This window comes from Capra hircus, chromosome 1, assembly GCF_001704415.2.
Source record: "Capra hircus breed San Clemente chromosome 1, ASM170441v1, whole genome shotgun sequence".
In the NCBI taxonomy this organism is placed as follows: domain Eukaryota; kingdom Metazoa; phylum Chordata; class Mammalia; order Artiodactyla; family Bovidae; genus Capra; species Capra hircus.
Window position 1 is genome coordinate 37,127,830 of NC_030808.1, and position 21,398 is coordinate 37,149,227.

At 38.8% G+C, this 21,398-nt stretch overlaps 1 protein-coding gene across 1 annotated transcript in view; it reads left to right on the top strand.

The window, feature by feature from the left end:
- NSUN3 (NOP2/Sun RNA methyltransferase family member 3) overlaps positions 1,062-21,398 on the top strand; it is a 60,604-nt gene continuing 40,267 nt past the window's right edge. Inside the window, exons 1-5 of the mRNA XM_005674810.3 lie at positions 1,062-1,221; positions 2,024-2,133; positions 10,667-11,010; positions 19,285-19,439; positions 20,214-20,335. Coding sequence (XP_005674867.1) covers positions 1,207-1,221; positions 2,024-2,133; positions 10,667-11,010; positions 19,285-19,439; positions 20,214-20,335 — 746 coding nt within the window. The 5' untranslated portion in view covers positions 1,062-1,206. The remainder of the gene's footprint in view (positions 1,222-2,023; positions 2,134-10,666; positions 11,011-19,284; positions 19,440-20,213; positions 20,336-21,398) is intronic.

The following is a 21,398-nucleotide window of genomic DNA, read 5'->3' on the forward strand; positions in this document are numbered from 1 at the left end:
CTATGCTAAACGTTTTAACTGTGTATTTAAATCAGTTTAATCCTTTATCTTTCCCCGCAAGAGAGATTATTCCACTGAGCCATCTCTAAGAAACACGTGACAATTTTTTTCATCATATCTGTCCTTTTATCTTGAGTCCTGAATCTGGGCTAATGGGAATCTTTAGATTTGGTATATTAGCAGTAGCTATCTTCGCCTCTGAGAACATCTTAAAACAACCATCATACAAGCTGACTAAGACACCTGATTCTGGGAAAGATTAAAGGTAGCAGAAGAAGGGGACAACAGAGGACGAGATGGTTAGATGGCATCACCGACTCAATGGCCATGAGTTTGAGTAAACTCCTGGAGTTGGTGATAGGGCAGGGAAGCCTGGCGAGCTGCAGTCCATGGGGTCGCAGAGTCAGACACGACTGAGCGATTGAACAACAGTGACAAACACTTCCATTCTTTTTCTGAACTTCAAATACAGCGCAGAAACAAATTTTTCAGAGTGAGGCATGGTTTCTGAAGACCCTCTGCCCAAGGCTCCAACCAGGGGCTCCGGCCACGCCCCCGGAGTAAGTAGGCACTGCCTCCTCTGGTCAGGTGGCTCAGATGGTTAAGTGTCTGTCTGGAATGAGGGAGACCCGGGTTCAATCCCTGGGTCAGGAAGATCCCGTGGAGAAGGAAATGGCAACCCATTTCGGTACTCTTGCCTGGAAATTCCATGGACGGAGGAGCCTGGTAGGCTCCAGTCCATGGGGTCACTAAGAGTCGGACATGGCTGAGTGACTTCACTTTCACTTGCTCTTGCCTCTAGCGGGACATGTGTTAGTTGCTCAGTCGTGCCCGACTCTTTGTGACCCCATGGACTATAGCCTGCCAGGCTTCTCTGTCCATGGAATTCACCAGGCAAGATTACTGGAGTGGGTTGCCACTCCCTTTTCCAGGGGATCCTCCCGACCCAGGGATTGAACCCACGCATTCCGCACTGCACGCAATCTTTACCTTTTAAGCCGCCAGGTAAAGCCTCGCGCGATTGGGATCTTTTAAAAGGCGAGATTTCGTAACATGGGCAAAGCAGAATCTCGCGAGAAGTTAAACCGGAAACGTGAGGGATGGTAGAGAATTCCGGCGAACATCCTAAGACTGGCTGTTCATTTGTTCCCAGGAAGCTTTAGATACCCTGTGGAATTGATTTCTTGTTTGATCTCTCCTGACGGGATGGTGTTAACCTTGGTGAGGGCTGGCACCCAGCCGCGTGCCTGAGCCAAAAGCATTACCGACCGATGACGTTGCGAGGGAGGGGGCTGGGATGCGGGGAACTTGGTGATTTCAGGCTTTCTTTAGCTTCAGTCCAAGGCTGTAGAATAATGCTGGGTGTTTCGACGCTTGCTCTTGAGCGTTTTCTGTTTTCTCCCGATTCACCTCCGCTGCTAATAACCAGTCTGCACTCTAGCCTGCAGGCTTTAATATCCTTTTAACTTTGAGCGGAATGCAGGCTCTTGGAAGGCTGAAACTGCCCTTGTCCCCGTGTTATCCTGGGAGATTAGAAGAATGTCTGTTACATAATTGGCCTTCGATAAACTCTTTGGATTAGTAAATGAAATAAAACTGCAGCGAAGTTTCCACAGGAAACTAACGTAACTTTTCTTCTAAATGCACTTTATTTTGGAATAATTTTACATTTACAAAAATATTGCTAAGATGATACATGCTTTTTTCCTGAGTTCCCCTGATGTTAACATCTAGAGTGGCTTATTTAGATTAATTTTGTTCCTTTGACACACATTCCTATGTTAGCACCACAATTCCACTTCACCTTTTGCCTTACATTTGAGCAATAATCATTTGGAGAAACGTTTTTTATAAGTAGATTATGATAATATAGTTTTATTAAGTGTAAGGTATAGCTCCTATATTAACTGGTAATTATCAGGGGGAAGAAAGGGTGTTATCTTAAGAAAAAAGACTGCTAGTAATGTTGAAATTCAGTAAATTTGTAATAGAGTGTGTCAGCAAACTTTTCTTATCATCCTAGCTGAAAGCAAAACCAGAGAGGAAGCTTGCAAAACAGATTTGCAAAGTTGTATTGGATCATTTTGAAAAGCAGTATTCCAAAGAACTTGGAGATGCATGGAATACAGTAAGGTTAGTATTATTAATCTTTTGATGCTTTCTGAAAGAACAAGAAACAAACCCTCCTGGGATAGGGGTACTGTGAAGATAAAAGAATTTAAACCATTTTTTGCTGTAGCTTCAGAAGAGAAGAAGGAGGAGGAGGAAATAGCTTGAATCAGGAAGATGGAAAGGGGAGAAAGAAAACTTTGTAGTCATAATTTTGTTATAAGCAAAAATTGTTATACCTAGCCCTGTTTAATTGCTTTGATCTTTGAAACAGGACTGCCCACCAGTCTGACAAAATTAATTATACTGTAACAGAAAGGTTTTTAAACTTCTGAGGATATTTGACTAGTTTCTGAAAGTTCAGGAGATAACGCGACAAATCTTTGAAGCCATCACTGCTTTATCATGGCTAAAGTCACTGTCGGGTGATCATGTTTCTTCTGTATGTCTTTAGCTTTATGTGTTTTGAACATACATGCCTATGCACACGTGCACACACACACAAATTATTTAAATGTTTTATAGAAATGAGAAATAATGCATAGACATGAGAGAAGTTTGATTTGTATGTCAGTGAGTTTTGCATTTGGTCAGTATGTTAACTCTTATGGGTTCTTTACATTGAGTGTCTGATGCACTATTCCATACCCTGTGAAACACAGGAAGACAGTTCCCATGTCCAGTGTTCTGGTATTCATAGGAGAGGAGGAACATGATTAAAACTATATAAACTGCTAATTCCATAAGTATCCCAATAGAAGCAGGCAGGAGTACCCAGTCCCATGTAACAAGGCCTGATGACAGCAAAGACCTAAGGAGAAGCCAGGTCTTGGTAATTTGACAAAGTATGAGATGGTTCTGAAGTAATCTTAGACCAACTGTTTTAGAAACTTGTAAACACTGTAGCTTGAAAATGTAGTTTATAGTTGGAGATTTATTTCAAAACTAGAGTTTTTAAATGAGTGAAATGAGTGTCTTCTGTCACAGAGAAGAAAAGAGGGATGAACAGTGAAGTGTGTGATTAATTCATGAGGTTTTCAGTATGCAGAGTTAACTCAGATAGAATAAGAACCAGATAGCCAGACATCTTCAGTATGCTTATTATGTGCCAGGCAATAGTGCCTTTATTTGATGCTTGGAAGAAAGCTCCCAGGTTTCCTACTTTTCACATGAGGGAACTGCACATAGTTTGAGTATTAAAATTTGCCCAGGTTCACTCAGCTACTAAGTGACAGAACAAGGGTTTGTGTACCTCTCTGGTTCACAAACTCCTGCTCACTCCTATTCCATCTACCTCTCATACCTCAGATGTAATTAGGCATAAATGGATGATTTAAAAAATATTTCAAGAGGTGTATTGTCTTCAGACTTAACAGTAATCTGGCTACTCAGACCCTGTAATGAGTTATTTTTATATTTAATGTACTCAGGCAGATTTATAAATTATTATTTGACCCTAACCAAAATGAGCAGTGAACCTCAAATCCATTTGATTAGCCATGGCTTCTGCTTCAACTACCTTTTTGTTGGGTTTTCATGGTAATTTAAGTTTTGCATAAACATGTGCTAAATTTGCCGTAAGCAAAATAAAGGCTTTCTCTGCTTAGAAAGTAGCCTGAGCACGGAGCATGGCATGGGGAAATAAGAACAGAAGTGTTTTTGTTTTTTAACTATTTATTTCCAAGACATAATATTGTGCTTGCAGAGGCTATGTACTACCAGGGAAGGGAGAGTGGGTTCTTGTGCTATCTAGAAAGCTAATAATTTGCTCAGTATTCTTAGTTATTGTAGTGAGGAAGATTTAGTGTTTAATTTTATTGCTCCGCAAAAATCTTTCTTGCCATCATTCTTTGAGCAGCCCTTTGAAGTTGAATTTATCCTGATTCGATTTTTGCCTTGTTACTTACATGCTCTTCAGGTGAGCCCATTCATGTCACGTCTTTAAAGGTCCCTCAATATGCTGTTTCGGAGAAGGCAATGGCAATCCACTCCAGTACTCTTGCCTGGAAAATCCCATGGACGGAGGAGCCTGGTGGGCTGCAGTCCATGGGGCTGCGAAGAGTCGGACACGACTGAGCGACTTCCCTTTCACTTTTCACTTTCTCGGATTGGAGAAGGAAATGGCAACCCACTCCAGCGTTCTTGCCTGGAAAATCCCAGGGACGGGGGAGCCTGGTGGGCTGCCATCTATGGGGTCGCACAGAGTCGTACACAACTGAAACGGCTTGGCAGCAGCAGCAGGCCGTCATCGCCTGTGGTGCAGCCCTTACATGGGAGGAAAGCAGGAAACAATGTCAGGCTAGAGTAGGAGACCATCAGCTCATTGTTGAAGTCCCTGAAGACTGAAGGGAAAGTGGCTCAAGAACGTATCTTGAGGCACTTCTGTGAACTGATTATTTCTGGATTTCTAAACCAGACTTTTAAAATGATTGTATGAGCGCTCTCTAGTGGGCAATAATAGCAATAAAGGAAAAGGGATTTCTTTATTTTAACTATGAACTCTGTGGGTTCTATAATCTGTGCAGTTACACAGAACTAAGCTATGGTACTTAGCAATGTCTGGATAAGATAATTTTTTATCCTCATCATTAGAAAGAATGGAGAATAGAATAGTAGAGAAAAGAAATCATAGAAAAGTTGAAAATCATGTTATGTAACAGACTTTGTCCAAATAATATGCAATTTTCAAGGGATATGTGAGCTCAGGCAAGTTATCGTAATTGACTTCCGGATGCTCAGCTTTCATATATGCTCTTTCAGAAGATTATGCTGCTTCCTTTGATTAAGGGGGTGCTTATTCCTCTTTCCCAGTCTGTCCTTCTACAGTTGTCTTTGTCTCGCTTTCACTCTCTTGGCTCTTCCACATTGAATTCCCTCCAGGGTGTCAAAAATCCCTCTGCAAGAAACTATGGGACTGCTGGTGTAAATGACTACTACGGGATTCTTTGACAGATCAGATGGTCTTCAAGTTTTGCTTTCAGCAAAAGTAAAGGACTTGCAATTGAGCTGTTAGCTAACAAATCATTTCAAATATTTCTGAAGATATTTAATTTAGTGATTGGAGACCATAACAGAAAATATTTTAACAAAAGGGAGACATTGCTGTAACAAAATATATTTAATTCTCATCTACTTATATAAGTGAAGGTTTTTCTTACCCCTTCTAAAAACATAAAATAGGAATTGATGTTGAACCCTGGTCATTTGTTGTTGTTATTTAGTCATTCAGTTGTGTCCTGACTCTTTTGAGATCCCTAAACTGCAGCCACCAGGCTTCTCTGTCCGTGGGATTTTCCAGTCCAGAATATTGGAGTGGATTGCCATTTCCTTCGCCAGGGGATCTTCCTGACCCAGGGATTGAACCCACATCTCCTGTATTGCAGGCAGATTCTTTACCACTGAGCCACCACAGAAATTGATGTTGAACCCTGATCATTATAGCACTGGGTAATATTCATTCCTGGATGCATCTAATTTCATTAAGGGAGCCATTTCCTATGAATTTTTTCTTTTTATGTTTAGAAGGAAAGTGAAAGTCGCTCAGTTGTGGCCGACTGTTTGCAACCCCATGGGCTATATAGTCTATGGAATTCTCCAGGCCAGAATACTGGAGTGGGTAGCCTTTCCCTTCTCCAGGGAATCTTCCCAACCCAGGGACTAAATCCAGGTTTCCTTCATTGCAGGCAGATTGAGCCACAGGGAAGCCCCTTTTTATGTATAGATAATTATCAAATGTATAAGTTATTTTGGTCAATTTTGTACTAATAATTTTATTGATAACTACTCTGGAAGCTACTGTTTTAACACTTAGAACTTTAAGGCTACAATGAAAACAAATTTAGTATATGCATGCACATGTGTCTGTGAGTGTGTATGTGTGAGAGAGAAATATAGGGTAATAAAGATTAAAAGCACAAAATTGTATTAGGACTTAAAGTTATAAAAGTTATGTGGGGAAATATAAAGAAAAGGGAAAGGAACAGTGTAAAATTTCCACCTGTTCAAGAAGAGTCAGTCCATGAATTTTTAAATGGACAGTGATGGGTTTTAAAATCACTCTGGTATTTAGGTTCCACAGGATAGATTTAAAAAGTAGTGTAATTTATATTTTAAAATGTCAATTTTTACAGTATGCTGGAAGTTACATCCTTAAACATACGGTGAAGATTTTGATATCAACTTAAAATTTTGCAGAGGGTACAGAGTTTTTTTTCCCAAATGATGTCAGTGAATATGCTAGCAGAAAGTTTGCAGGTCACTGATCTTCTAGGTCCCAGTTCTGCTGATTGCTGGTGTAGTTGAACTTCTGGCTTGGAGACCAGAATCTGGAGACCAGATTCTGAAGCAGCTTCAGAATCTTGAGAGGAGGCCCAAAACATGGCATCTGGCCAGTGTCTTCTTAAGTCTTCTAGTATATGCTCTCTCCACTGTCTGCTGGGCTACTCGCCCATCCATCAGAGCTTTCAAAATGAGTAGGCTCTGAGGCATCATCCCACCAGAGCAGGCACTAGAGTGCCAGGGAGAGCTGAGATTCACATTAATACACAGCTTTTCTTTCTCAGGGCTGGTAAGTGCCACCCTGAGCAACCTTAGCAGTCCCATCATTGAATTGATCCTGTTGTAGCTGCTCCTTAAGGGCCACTTAAGTCAAGCTGTTCCCATTGTTAATTAGACAATAGGCTGCTTCGGAGAGGAAGGGCTCTGGCACTGAGATTTGGAGAACTTCTCTTCCTCTTCCTGTCCTGTACCACTTGTGCTACTGTGCTACAGTCTCACACTCCTACTAGACTTTAAAGCCAGAGGATTTTGAGTCAAAGACTTCTGCTTCAATAGTGATGTGACCTTGGAAGTTGCCAAATCTCTGAAAACCTCAGTTAGCCTGCCCTCTAAAATAAGCATAATAGTTGCCCCTCACAAAAAAGCACATAGCATCTGGTAAGTAATCTTTATTATTATTAATATTGTCAGGGTGAGGTGGAGCCAGTGGATTGGATGGTAGGTAGAAAGGCTTCTCTGGAGAGAGAAGGCTTAATAGCAAATAGAAGAGTTAGCCAGGCTGCAGGTGGGTGAGAGAGGAAAGGTAATTTTAGTGCAGAGGGGCCAGTTAATCCTAAGATTGTTAAAGACTAAAGAAAACTTGCTCCAGGAAATTCAGGTAGTTCAGTTGGCTGGGTATAGATTAGGAGGGATCAGAAAATTGGTTTGTTCTGAACAAGGGCTTATTTTATCTAGTTGTTAGAGAACGAGATAGGATTAATTTCTGAAGATTCCTGCCACATCCTGCTATAAGTAAATCTAAAGAGGTTGTCCCCTCTTAGAGTCTTTCAATGACTTCTCATCTATAGGAATTTAAAATTTATAAGATAAAATTTTAAAACTTGATAATCTTAGACTTGTCTCATGTAATCTTCTGCTACACTGGGCTACTTTTAATTCCCCAAATGCACTGTTCTCTATCATACCTTGGTACCTGTACATACGCTGTGGTGTTTGCCTCGGAACTTGTGTTCTCTTTTCATCCTGCGGCTAATTCCTCATCCTTCAAGATTTAGCATATTGGATAGTGTACAAGAATCTATAGTGTTCCTGAACTAAAGTCCTTGCATACAATAAGGTTAAATAAAATATGCAAGATTAATAACCTTTGCTAAAGGATCTGAAAGAAAATGTGAATAAATGGAGAAACATATTGTGATGAAAGTTAGAAAGAGTGAATACAATAAAGATGTTAATTCTCCCCAAATTTAGTACATTTAATATAATCCTAGTCAAAGTTTTTATCTGTCTAAATCACTTCAGTTTAGTCGCTCAGTTGTGTCCAACTCTTTGTGATCCCATGGACTGCAGCATGCCAAGCCTCCCTGTCCATCACCAACTCCCGGAGTTTATTCAAACTCATGTTCATCAAGTTGGTGATACCATCGACCATCTCATCCTCTGTCATCTTCTCCTGCCTTGAATCTTTCCCAGCATCAGTCTTTTCAAATGAGTCAGTTCTTTGCCTCAAGTGTCCGAAATATTGGAGTTTTAGCTTCAGCATCAGTCCTTCCACTGAATATTCAGGACTGCTTTCCTTTAGGATGGATTGGTTTGATCTCCTTGCTGCCAGAGATCTAACCAGTCCATCCTAAAGGAAATCTGCTAAATATATCTTTACAAATATTTTATGATTTTTTTTTTAACTAACTGCTTTTCATGTTCATCTGAAATAATAAACTTTCTAAAAGAGCTTTGGAAATTATGAAGAAAAAAAATTAGATTTTTCCCTTCCAGATGTTAACCAATTGGAAGTGTTTAAAGCCAGTTGAAAGTGTATAAAGCCAATTAAAAGTGCCCTGCCAGATGTTAACCAATTGGAAGTGTGTAAAGCCATTTGTTGGCTGAGGCATGGACACATGATGTAAACCAAGCCGCTCCAGTCTGTATTAGTAAAATTGTACTTCTGAGCATTATTTCCCTGTTACTACATGACTCAAAACTCTGGATCAATATTCAGCCAGTTTGGAGAGTATAATTAGGATGGACTGACATAAGGTTGCAACAATAGATTTCCTTTTAGGGTCCAATTTAATTCAGTGGTTCCCAAAGTATGGTTTGCGGATCAGCATCATTAGTATCACCTGAAGGCTTACTAGACCTACAACAGAAAACCCCAGATGGGGCCCAGCAATCTCTTACAGTCACTTGATGCACGTTAAAGTTTATGAAGCATGTTTTTAAAGAAAGAGATTGTCATCCTCTGGTAGAGCTGAAATGCTGGGCTTCTGTGATGCACTGTCATAGTAAGTGGAAGTGATAAGAGAAAGCAATTTCACATATTAGCCTCAATTGAAATTCACATGGCACTCTAAGAGTCGCAGGTGTTACATTTCAATCCAGCCATTCCTCACATAGGCAACACCAGGGTGAGTAGCAGCTGGAATTTATTTAATTGACCATGGTTAATGAGGCTCCTAAATAACTCAGCTAGAAAGGTCAGCTCGTAAATAAATATTTCCTGCGGTATCATTTGTCAGTTGATGTGAGCTTGTGATTGTCAAGAGATCTAACTGTTGGACCGAATAAAAAATTAGGATGGTACATCTGCTGGGGAGGTGAGAGCAGGGAAAACCTGCACCATCAGTCCATAAGTGATTTTTAAACCATCCTTGGTTTTGTATCCTCTGAGCCACTGATTGCCTCATTAACTCTTTTACTGTAGTGTTCACTGTAGTTAGCTTTCCATACTTTTATCTTCATCAGAGGAAAACTTGAATACTTGACTCTTTCGAACAGCCTTTAATGTACTACTTTTCCCTTTAAAATTAAGACTCAGGTTTTAAATTTTTTCTTAAACACTTCCTTGTGCAAAGAGTGATAGACTAAAATCTTATTTTGATGGATTTTGAAGTATGCTAAAGACAGGTATGCAGATAACACCACCCTTATGGCAGAAAGTGAAGAGGAACTAGCCTCTTGATAAAAGTGAAAGAGGAGAGTGAAAAAGTTGGCTTAAAGCTCAACATTCAGAAAGCGAAGATTATGGCATCTGGTCCCATCACTTCATGGGAAATAGATAAGGAAACTGGAAACAGTGTCAGACTTTATTTTTTTGGGCTCCAAAATCACTGTAGATGGTGATTGCAGCCATGAAATTAAAAGACGCTTATTCCTTGGAAGAAAAGTTACGACCAACCTAGATAGCATATTCAAAAGCAGAGACATTACTTTGCCAACAAAGGTCCGTCTAGTCAAGGCTATGGTTTTTCCAGTGGTCATGTATGGATGTGAGAGTTGGACTGTGAAGAAAGCTGAGTGCCAAAGAATTGATGCTTTTGAACTGTGGTGTTGGAGAAGACTCTTGAGAGTCCCTTGGACTGCAAGGAGATCCAACCAGTCCATCCTAAAGGAGATCAGTCCTGGGTGTTCATTGGAAGGACTGATGCTAAAGCTGAAGCTCCAGTACTTTGGCCACCTGATGTGAAGAGATGACTCATTAGAAAAGACTCTGATGCTGGGAGGGATTGGGGGCGTGAGGAGAAGGGGACGACAGAGGATGAGATAGCTGGATGGCATCACTGACTATGGACATGAGTTTGAGTAGACTCTGCGTGTTGGTGATGGACAGGGAGGCCTGGCGTGCTGCGATTCATGGGATCACAAAGAGTCAGACACGACTGAGTGACTGAACTGAACTGAAAGACAGGTCATGTTTTTTTTGCAAGATAATGTGCAGGGAGGGACAAGATTGAGAGGCAAGTGAGGCATTCCTCTTTGGTGCAGATTTTAAGGGGCCCCTAAAACTCAGGAACCAAGATAAATACTGTTTTAATGACCAAAACTGATACCAAAGAGAACAACCCATGATGGACAAAATATCAAAGTTTTAAAAACAGGATCAAAACAGTGCTGTGTTGAGTCATTTGGGAGCCTGAGGCAAAGGAAAAAGTAATTCTCCTGGTTCTGAAAATCATAGGTAAATAAAGCGTTAAGACTAGGACCTAGTTCCCTGACTCAGTATAAAATTGTATTACCGTGTATTATCTTAATACCCCTTTGTTTTTCTTTTTCTCCCTAGGGACATACTAACATCTCCATCTTGTTGGCAATATGCTGTTCTTCTTAACAGATTCAATTACCCTTTTGAACTGGAAAAGAATTTACATTTGAAGGGCTATCACTCCCTCTTTCAAGGATCTTTACCCTACTATCCTCAATCAATGAAATGTTACCTTAGCAGAACTCCTCACAGAATGCCTTCAGAAAGACACCAAATTGGAAACCTAAAACAGTACTATCTCCTGAATGCTGCCTCCCTTCTCCCAGTACTGGCTCTGGAATTGAGGGATGGGGAGAAGGTTCTGGATCTGTGTGCTGCCCCTGGAGGGAAATCTCTAGCTCTGCTGCAGTGCGCTTATCCAGGTAATGTACTTTTCTCTCCATAACTGACAGCTTTTAAATATCCACGTTACAGAATATGCAGGGAGAAATGTAAGACTGAATTTTCAGACTTTGAAAGCCTAAAAACCAAGACAGTGTGGAGAAGAGTGGAGGTTTTACTGAGGAAATAGTGTAAATAACTCCACCACCACTCCCCCCCACCCCCGGCTACTTAGTCCTTACAGGTAATTGGGAAACTACAACAAAACTGCAACATTTTGTGAACACAAATCTATCAGATAATATGAAACCTGATGAGATTTTTAAAGTTTTATTGTTGCTATTACACTTCAGAGTCTTGTATTGATGTCCTGGTCATACTTTTATGCAACAAAAACACACATTTAAACTCATTTTTTGTATTATTGGACCATAAGGTTCTAAGAGAGTTCTGTCCAATAGGAATATAACATGAAGTATATATATAATTTTATGTTTTTGAGCAATCTCATTAATAGAAGAAACAAGTAAAGTTAATTTTAATAATACATTATAACCTAACACATTCAAAATATTATTTGAACATGTAATCAAAATAGAAGTTATCAATGAGATATTTGCATTCTCTTTCTTACAGTCTTTGAAATTGGTATGCATTTTACACATAGGGTGCATTTTAATTTGGATTAGTCACATTTCAAGTGCTCACAGCCTCATGTAGCAAGTGGGTATAGTATTGGATGGTGCAATTCTAAAGATTTTTAAAGTTCTTTTGAAATGACTTATCATTGCTATTATTAGTAGTACAAAAAGGATGAAATATATGTAATATACATTTATATATTTGTTAAAAGTAATGCATTCATTGCAATTCTTTTCTTAATGAGACAATGCGACTTTTACACTATTACTTCAGATTTCCCTGGGTGAAAATTACTTATGGGTAGATTAGACAGGGTTCAGCCTCAATTCTATCTGGTTTTTGTTTCATAGTTTTGTTTTCATAAGTGCAAATGCTCTTCACAGAGATGAAAAGATGAAATGGTGAGAACTGTGTTATAGTAATCTCACTAATTCTTTAAACTCCTGAATTATAACCCTAATCACATAGATCTCGTTCACTAAGCGTTATTTTAATCATCTGCTATATAGATATTCTATGTAAACCAATGTAAGAACTATGTAAACCTATGTAAACACTAGGTCTGTTTTTGATTTTGAAGAAGGCAAAGGATTGGAAACCAATTTTAAAAGACTGTGTTGCCTAATTAGGAGACTCATTCACTTTCTCAGCCAAAGCACTAGTGTGCTGAACTGCCTTTGGAGTGCTCTGGGGGGTTTCTGTGCCCTGGCACAACTTGCTGTAATAAGATTCTGGATGGGTAGGAAGTGTGCTCCTTATTTATAAAGTTGGTGAAGAGCTAGGAGAAGCCTTGACCAGAGGTGTTCTTTTTTAAGAAGCTGATGATCTGAAAACTGATTCCTTTGAAACTATCTAAGCCTGCTGCTGCTGGTGCTGCTAAGTTGCTTCAGTCATGTCTGACTCCGTGCGACCCCATAGACGGCAGCCCACCAGGCTCACCCCGTCCCTGGGATTTTCCAGGCAAGAACACTGGTGTGGGTTGCCATTTCCTTCTCCAATGCATGAAAGTGAAAAGTGAAAGCGAAGTCGCTCCGTCTTGTCTGATTCTTAACGACCCCATGGACTGCAGCCTACCAGGCTCCTCGGTCCGTGGGATTTTCCAGGCAAGAGTACTGGAGTGGGTTGCCACTGCCTTCTCCAGAATGTCATACTAAGGAATTTGAAATCGTAATAGTATTGAGGAACCACTGCAGACTTCAAAAAGGAGAATAACATGATTTACGTTTCACATCAGATGTGGCTTTACTGTAGGGAGTGAAGTTAGTAGAGGTCATACCTGGAGGTGAGCAGGGCAATCAGAAGAAGCCAATTGCAGTGATTTAGGTGACAGTTGCCAGGGGTTCAGGTTAGGCTATTAAGAATGCTTATCCCTTAAAAGTTATTATGTATCCCCAGGGCATGCATATCCTAGTTTGAGAACTGCTAATATTTATCTTCCTTCAAGAGCATTCCTGTTGAAATAGTTTGTAAACATTTTTATGAGAACTCTGAATCCAGTTGTACTAGGCACTGGTATAAGTATACTAGTTAAATGTATATTTTAGGTGAAAAAATACTGTGTTTTCAAATTGTGGTTATAACTGTTATTGAAACTTGCTGGTTTTTTTTTTTTTTTGGTAAGAAATCACAACATAAGAGATTATTTTGTAAGTTTATTTTATTATTTTTACGATTTGAGCTGAAAATGAAATTTTATGGAATCGTGTTATAAGGAGTATTTGTTACTACTTTTACCCTCTATTCTTTGATAGCATACTTATTTTGTTTGTAACATCAGTCTTGAATATAGAATTTTTAGTATTGTGAAAAATGGAAGAGAAATGCCAAATTTGGGTACCATTTTGAAAAGAGGGCATTTTAATCCTAGATTATCCTCATTAGTAGGCTATAAATATTTAACATGTTTATGGTAAAGAAATTCAGATTAAGAATCCAAAGGCAAATGGATATATTCTAGGAGTTTGAAGTATAGAAGAATCTTCCTCTTCTTACATCAAGGGCAATGAGTTACAGGCAGTTGTCCAAGTAAAGTAGCTTTTCATCTAAGAAGGGCTAATGATAATGGTTTACTAAGAAGTACAGATGTCTTCATGCTGATGCTCAAATCCCAAATTAGGTTAGCTACAGTGCTTGAATCTGGAATGCAGATGCCATGCTAAAAAAAGCTTTTATAAGCAAAACTTTAAATGATCGCTGCACTAAATGTGCATTTATCCTCTGAATTTCTTCAGATCAGTACTGGCCTTTATTCTGGGTCAGGAGGCTCACAGCTATGAATAATTAAAAAGCTCATATTTTAGGATGATTAAAAACATTAGTCTACTCTTTCGGTCTAGCTGCCCCTACCTGTTAGCATGGTGAGGGACTGTCCAGTGTTTCTTATTGTTCGGTTTTTGTCAGTAGAGGCTTTGTAATGTCCTGGTGTTCACAGAAAAAGAAAAAAAAAAAACACCCCACCTTTGATTCTAAATAGGAAAGCATTGAAAAGTTAAGAATGACCCAGCCTGATAGAGTGGCTTGATCAACTTTCTTGCTGAGGATTGACATGAAATTCTCTTTGCTGTCAGTAATACCCTTTTTACATCTAGTTAGCTTTTGGTGGTAGAAAACATTAATCAGACTCTTTATTGAATTGCTTATGCCCTTCTCCCTCTGAGCCTTTTGCACACCCTGCAGGTACCATTTCCCCCTTCTTCCTCTTTGCTAATTCTTTTCCATTCTTCAGGTTTTCACTCAGAAATCAGCTTTCCTGGAAAGCCTTCCAAGAACTCCCTGCATTAGATGCATCTTCTTTTTGGAAATAATAACAACAGTGATAAATTTGAGCATGTAGTAGAAAAAAGAAAAAGTAAAGCCGAGATTCCAAATGCTATTCCTGAAAAAGCTCAATGACTTTTTCAAGAATTTGTTAAATTTATCCCCTTTTCTACTTAGATGAGAAAAAAAATTTTTTTGGTTTATTTTTGGGAATTTAAGCTTGAAAATTAATTCTTTCTCAATGTAGTGAGTCTGAGTGTATGTGTATGTGTGTGTATGAAACTTGGATTGTAATGCCTTATATTGTATATTTTTTTAAAGTTTAACCAATTCTATTTCAAATAAAATCTGTCTAGACCAAACTGTAATATAGCATAAAGCTGTATTTCAACTGAGAGTTACTTTAAAATGCTGAATTGAGGATCTTGACTTAAGCTACAATTTAATGAAAAGCTGCCCTGATTTTCAGTTTTAGCAATTTAAATATCTTTATTATAATGCCATATTTTACATCAAGTGAGCCACATTTGGTGAGCACATACTATGTGTGAGGCATTGCGTGGTAGGTGTAGAGCTCTGAAGGACAGAGAGGTAACTAAGACGTCTGTTTCCTGTGATATGACAAACTGTGTGTTTTAGCCAACTCTCCTGTTGAAAATAACTTAAAAGTATGGGATATAGTATTAAAGAAAAGCAAAATCTTTTTAAAGTCTGTCAACATTCCCCAAATACTCAGTGGCCGAAAGTTAACAGTTTGAGAACCTGGGAGGTAAATTGAGCATTGAAGCTGGGTTTTCACTTGAGAGCACTTTTTTTTTTTTTTTTTTTGCTTCACCTGGAAAACTTACTGCTTCATGAACATGTGTGGATAGAAGAAGCCAGAGCCTGCTCAATTAAAGCATCGATTAGGAGATTAACTTGTACAAACCTGAGACTCCAAAATACTTTTCCCTCCAATAAGGTAAACTAGGAAGAAATTGTCCTCTCCAAAGAACTGAAAGGAAGATTGTTTTCAGTTTTAGTGGTAGGGGAGGAGTGGACATACCCTCTGAAACTTTGTAACCAGAGTTAAGCCAGTATAGACCATTATAGTGAAGTTGCAGAATTATGAAAATAAAAATCTTAATAGCAGTCAGAGAAGACAGTTTACCTTCAAAGGACAACAGTTGGACTGAGGAATGACCTCTTAGTGTAATAATGGAAGCTGGCATTCAGAGGAATGTTTTCAATGTGCAAAGAAAAGATGACTGTCAATCCAGAAATACATACATCAAAATATCCTTGAAGAGAAAAAGTGAATTAGACTTTTCTTTTAGACAGAGAGCAAGAGTGTAGTTTGTCACCAGCAATTCTGAAGGAAAAGGGAAAGCCATCCTAGGTGGAAAATGGAAGATACAAAAAGAATTGAAGAAAGAAGAAAGTGAGAAATACATGGGGAAAATCTAACAGTCATTGGATATAGAAGACAATGATAATAACATTTTATACAGTTAAAAAATATAAGTGCAAATAAATCCCAATATACAATGCAATAGCATCTTATTTAGGAGGAAATGTTATGAGATTCTTGCATCTTTTAGGAAAAATGGTGTAGATTGACTTATTTTAGGGTTTTCTTTTACATATGCATGTTAAATGCTTTAGGGTTACCACTAAAAGAACAGAAATAGAATATAAGATACCTAAACCAGAAAAAAGAAAAGTGGAATGAAATTTAACTGAACAATGCCATAACCAGCTTGATTATAAACCCTCTTACATTTGTGCTCCCTCCTTGCATGATTTACTTCTTTTTCTCACTGTTGCTTCCCTGGGATCGTACCATTCTGTGATGTAAACTTTTGTCTTAGGCGGTTTTCTAGTGATTTCAGGCTAAGACAAAAGGTTTCAGCTACCTATCCATAAGCTGCATTAGTGAATCCTCCAAAAACCACTCAAAATAAACAATGTAGACTAAATAAAAAAGAATGTTCTACCTGTACAAACGAAGCTTTAAGGTGATTTTCTGTTCCTTTCTGAAACCGCTCCCTAAATTGATGCCTTCCTCTGAGCTCAAAATCCTTCAAGCTAGGCTTCGGCACTTTGGGAACAGAGAACTAAAGATGTACAAGATGGGTTTTGAAGAGGCAGAGAAATCAGAGATCAAATTGACAACATTTGTTAGATCATGGAGAAAGCAAAGTAGTTCCAGAAATAAATCTGCTTCATTGACTATTTCAAAGCCTTTGACTGTGTGAATCACAACAAACTGTAGAAAATTCTTGAAGAGATGGGAGTATCAGACCACATTACCTGTCTTCTGAGAAACCTGTATGCGAGTCAAGAAACAACAGTTAGAGCTGAACATGGAACAATGGACTGGTTCAAAATTGGGAAAGGAGTATGTCAGCACTGTGTAGGGTCACCCTTCTTATTTAACTTATATGCAGAATACATGATACGAAGTGCCAGGCTGGAGGAATCGCAAGCTGGAATCAAGATTGCTGGGAGAAATATCAACAACCTCAGATATACAAATGATACGACTCTAATTGCAGAAAATGAACTAAAAAGCCTCTTGATGGAGGTGAAAGAGGAGACTGAAAAAGCTGTCTTGAAACTCAGCATTCAGAAAACTAAGATCATGGCATCCAATCCCACCACTTCATGGCAAATAGAAGGGGGAAAATGGGGGCAGTGACAGATTTTATTTTCTTGGGCTCCAAAATCATCGTGAACAATGACTGCAGCCATGAAATGACTCAGTTCTTCGCATCAGGTGGTCAAAGTATTGGAGTTTGAGCTTCAGCATCAGTCCTTCCAATGAATATTCAGGGCTGATTTCCTTTAGGATGAACTGGTTGGATCTCCTTGCAGTCCAAGGGACTCTCAAGAGTCTTCTCCAACACCACAGTTCAAAAGTATATTACTATTAATGACTATTGTGTGAATGCCCCGAAATCGGCAATGGTTCAATAAAAGAGGACACGTTTTTGTCTGTATACTATTCATTAGCCTTTAAGATAAATGATAATAAAATTATCTACCCGAGGTTTGTGAGGATTAAATATGTTACTACATGTAAAGTCTTAGAACAGTGCCTAGCCCTTAATAGGGACTCAAGATAATAATTACTACTATAAGAAAGTGAAAATTAGTCACTCAGTTATATCCAACTCTTTATGACTCCATGGACTATAGCCCACCAGGCTCCTCTGTCCATGGAATTCTCCAGACAAGAATACTACTGGAATGGGTTGCCATTTCCTTCTCCTGGGGATCTTCCCCACCCAGGGATCAAACCCAGGTTTCACACATTACAGGCAGACTTTACCAACTGAGCCACCAGGGAAGCCACTACTACTGCATGTATTGTTAATAATCATTATGAACATTTCTTGTTACTACTTTTGCAGTTCAATGCTAAAAGAACTGGTGCCAAAAAAAAACTGGGCTTCCCTGATGGCTCAGATGGTAAAGAATCTGCCTGCAATGCAGGAGACCTGGGTTCAGTCCCTGGGTTGGGAAGATGCCCTGGAAAAGGGAATGGCAACCCACCCACTCCAGTATTCTTGCCTGGAGAATTCCATGGACAGAGGAGCCTGGCGGCCTACAGTCTGTTGATTTGCAAAGAGTCGAACACAAATGAGCAACTAACACTAACATTATGAACATTTCTTGTTACTCCTTTTGCAGTTCTATGCTAGATATGGGCTTCCTGGTGGCTCAGCTGGTAAAGAATCTGCCTGCAATGCGGGAGACCTGAGTTCGATCCCTGGGTTGGGAAGATCCCCTGGAGAAGGGAACAGCTACCTACTCCAGTATTCTTGCCTGGAGAATTCGATGGACAGAGGAGGCTGGCACGCTGCAGTCCATGGGGTCTCAGAGTCAGACATGACTGAGCGACTAAGCACATCACACATGCTAGATGTGTTACTAAACTATCACAGTTAATCTTTTTTTTTTTTCCCTTCTAGTTTCATTATGAGATACAGTCTACATATATATAGTACTGTATAAGTTTAAGGTGTAGCCTTTCATCTTAACAACCACTTTGTAAGGCAGGGGTAGTAAAATTTCTCCTGTATCCTATTAGGGCTTCTGGCAGTGACTGACGTAAGACAGGATGACAGGAGTAAAGCATACATGCATTTTTCTCTTGGCCTTGACTCTCTATCTCTGGTGATAAGAATATTCTTTCCTCTTGGTATAGGGAGAGTATCTTTCACATAGGAGTTCATCTCCTGCTTTCAGGAAGAAAAAGATAGGTCACAATGCCCTTCCCACATCTGCTGTTATTCAAGTGCTTTTTACTCAAAATAATCAGTATGCCAAAGCAGCATATTTTGGAGTGGAGTGTTCTAAACTCCTTCACTATTATAGTCCCCATTTTACAGATAAGGAAAGTGAGACTCTGTAGGAGAGCTGAGTCAGGTTTCCGGAGTCTTACCATTCTTAATTTGAGCCTATGCCTTTCTTATCATAAAGCCACTTAACACTTTGCATGCTTTTTTCCACATGCCACATACCTTCCTATATTTAAAATCAAGGTGTTCTGACCTGGAAGAAACTTTATATATCATTTACTCTAAAGAGCGTTAGGAGAGAACTGTGTCTAAGGTATTGGTTGTATAATATAGCTTTAGGAATCTATAATTTTCTAAAGGTTTTTACCTTCAGAATTAAATTTGAATGAATAATGGTGAGAGCTTCTGAGAGGCTCTGTAGGTATGACTATGGTAAATGTTTTATGTAGTGTTTGTGAGTGTACTTAAGTCTTTAAACACAAGACAATCATACTGTTTACCTCTCAGCCCTGTTCCTGTATAATTATGATGAACCAATGTATTTCTGAAGTTTATTTGATCAAAAGCGGAAATTTAACAATTCTATTGTGTTCATTTTTTAAAAAAAACTTTTTACTCCTTTATATTTAGGTTATCTTCATTGTAATGAATACGATAGTCTGAGATTGAGGTGGCTGAGGCAGACGTTAGAATCTTTCATCCCACAGCCTTTGGTAAATGTAATTAAAGTGTCTGAATTGGATGGCAGAGAAATGGGAGATGCCCAGCCTGAAACCTTTGACAAGGTACTTTTATTACATTGTGACAGACTGATAGACTCCCAGTGATACTACTGTTATGTTGCTTTGTTGTGGTTATTTCCCATCTGCTTCCAGACATAGCTGGATACAATTTCTCAGTACCCTGGGAAATTCTGATAAAGTGAACATGGAAGCAGTTTTTATTTGATGGTCAGCATGTTCAAAGGAAGCGGTAACATTGGGATTGGGGATTATCGAATGCTTTTTATTTCCAGGTACCTCAAAGATACTCAGGAAGAGATCAGATATTATCTGAGTCAGTACACAAGCTTGTGCACTGTATTGCTTTAATTCGGTGACATTTCGTATCAGAGTATGACAGTTGAAGAAAAAGACAGCATTTCAGTAAACTGAAATTGAATTATTAGTTCTTAAATATAAATGCTGAGAATTCAGGAATATAGTAACATCTGTTTAAAATGAGTAACTTAAAAAAATAAAATGAGTAACTTTTATAAAAGTTTTTGCTATAGTCAACAAGAATATGAAATGTTAGTAGACATTAGTAGACTTTTAGTCCTCTCATTCCCCTTTTCCACTGAAAAAGACCTAAATGCTGAAAGTCACAGGAAATTCTTTTGTAAGGTATTAGTGAAGAAATGTTGTAAACAACTTACCAAGGTGTATTTTTAGTTTTAAAATAAATTTACTTATTTAGTTTCTAATTTTTGCCACAATTTATGTAGCTTCCCTGTATACTTTGTGTCTGAGGATATGTTTTCAGTGCATGCTTGCCTTATGTGTCCTTTTTTTCTATAGGTGTTAGTTGATGCTCCATGTTCAAATGATCGAAGTTGGTTGTTCTCTTCCGATTCTCAGAAGGCTGCCTGTAGGATAAGCCAAAGGAGAAATTTGCCTCTTCTACAGATAGAACTCTTAAGGTGAGAGCTATTAATACAGAAGTTTATTTTGGTTTCTAATATAATTTCAGTAGTCATGACAAAACATGACACAGGGCAGTGCCCAAATGGAGAACTTCCCGTGTAGGTGTCAATAATTAATTCTCTGACGTCTGCACCCAGAAGATTCTGTCTCTTCCTTTTGAGTCTCATGTTGTAATGTCACCTCTGCCCTCCCGTTCAATGAAATCCAGTGTTGCTATGCATTGTCTTTTAAAGGACACAAATGATTTTATTGTGATTTAAAGTTGTTCGGTTATCAGGACCATCCAAAGCATAGGGTTCATCACCCTCTTCTTTTACCAGGATGTGAATAGCTGCTCTGTAGGAGTAACTTTGGACCAGGATGTTTTTTTTTTTTTTCTTTTTTTCAGTAAGGACACATTGTTCTGGGTGAGTAAGAAGTTTTAGTTTGTTGTTAGCACTTATCTCCCATCTAAGACTTTTCCAGAAAGGCATGACCACTGAGACAGACTTGGTTTCTTCAGAACAGAGCCATTTGGGGACATCCTGCTTTGGTTTCAAAAGAGATTTATATTTATACCCTAATCCTAAGTAATCCCTAGTGTTTAATGCTGAACCAAAATTCTTGGACTATGTTAAATATACCTAAATGATGCTTTATCACTCATCACTTCTTACATGTTGAAGCAGAATGAGTGACAGTTAATATGCCCTGCTGACAACATACATTACTTCCAAATTCTGATTGATTCACAGCAGGGAATATACACCATTTCCTAAGTGTTACAGCCAATACTAATAAATAGTCTTGTTCTTGTACTGGATTATGTCTCAGCTCATTCTGGTCATTCCAGGTACCACCAACCAGCCGGTCCTTAAAACATTTATCGTCTTGCAATTAGACTATTTATTTGTATTCTTCCAATGTCAGCCCTTCATTTGCTATAACCCTAAGATATTCTGAGAATTCTTTTCCACCTTTCTCTTCTCTTTGGTTATTAGTTTTGGGATGTTGCCTAGATCCAACCATAATAAATCTTTTTTTCTCACTTAAACTTCCTTGATCTGGCTCTTTAGTAAG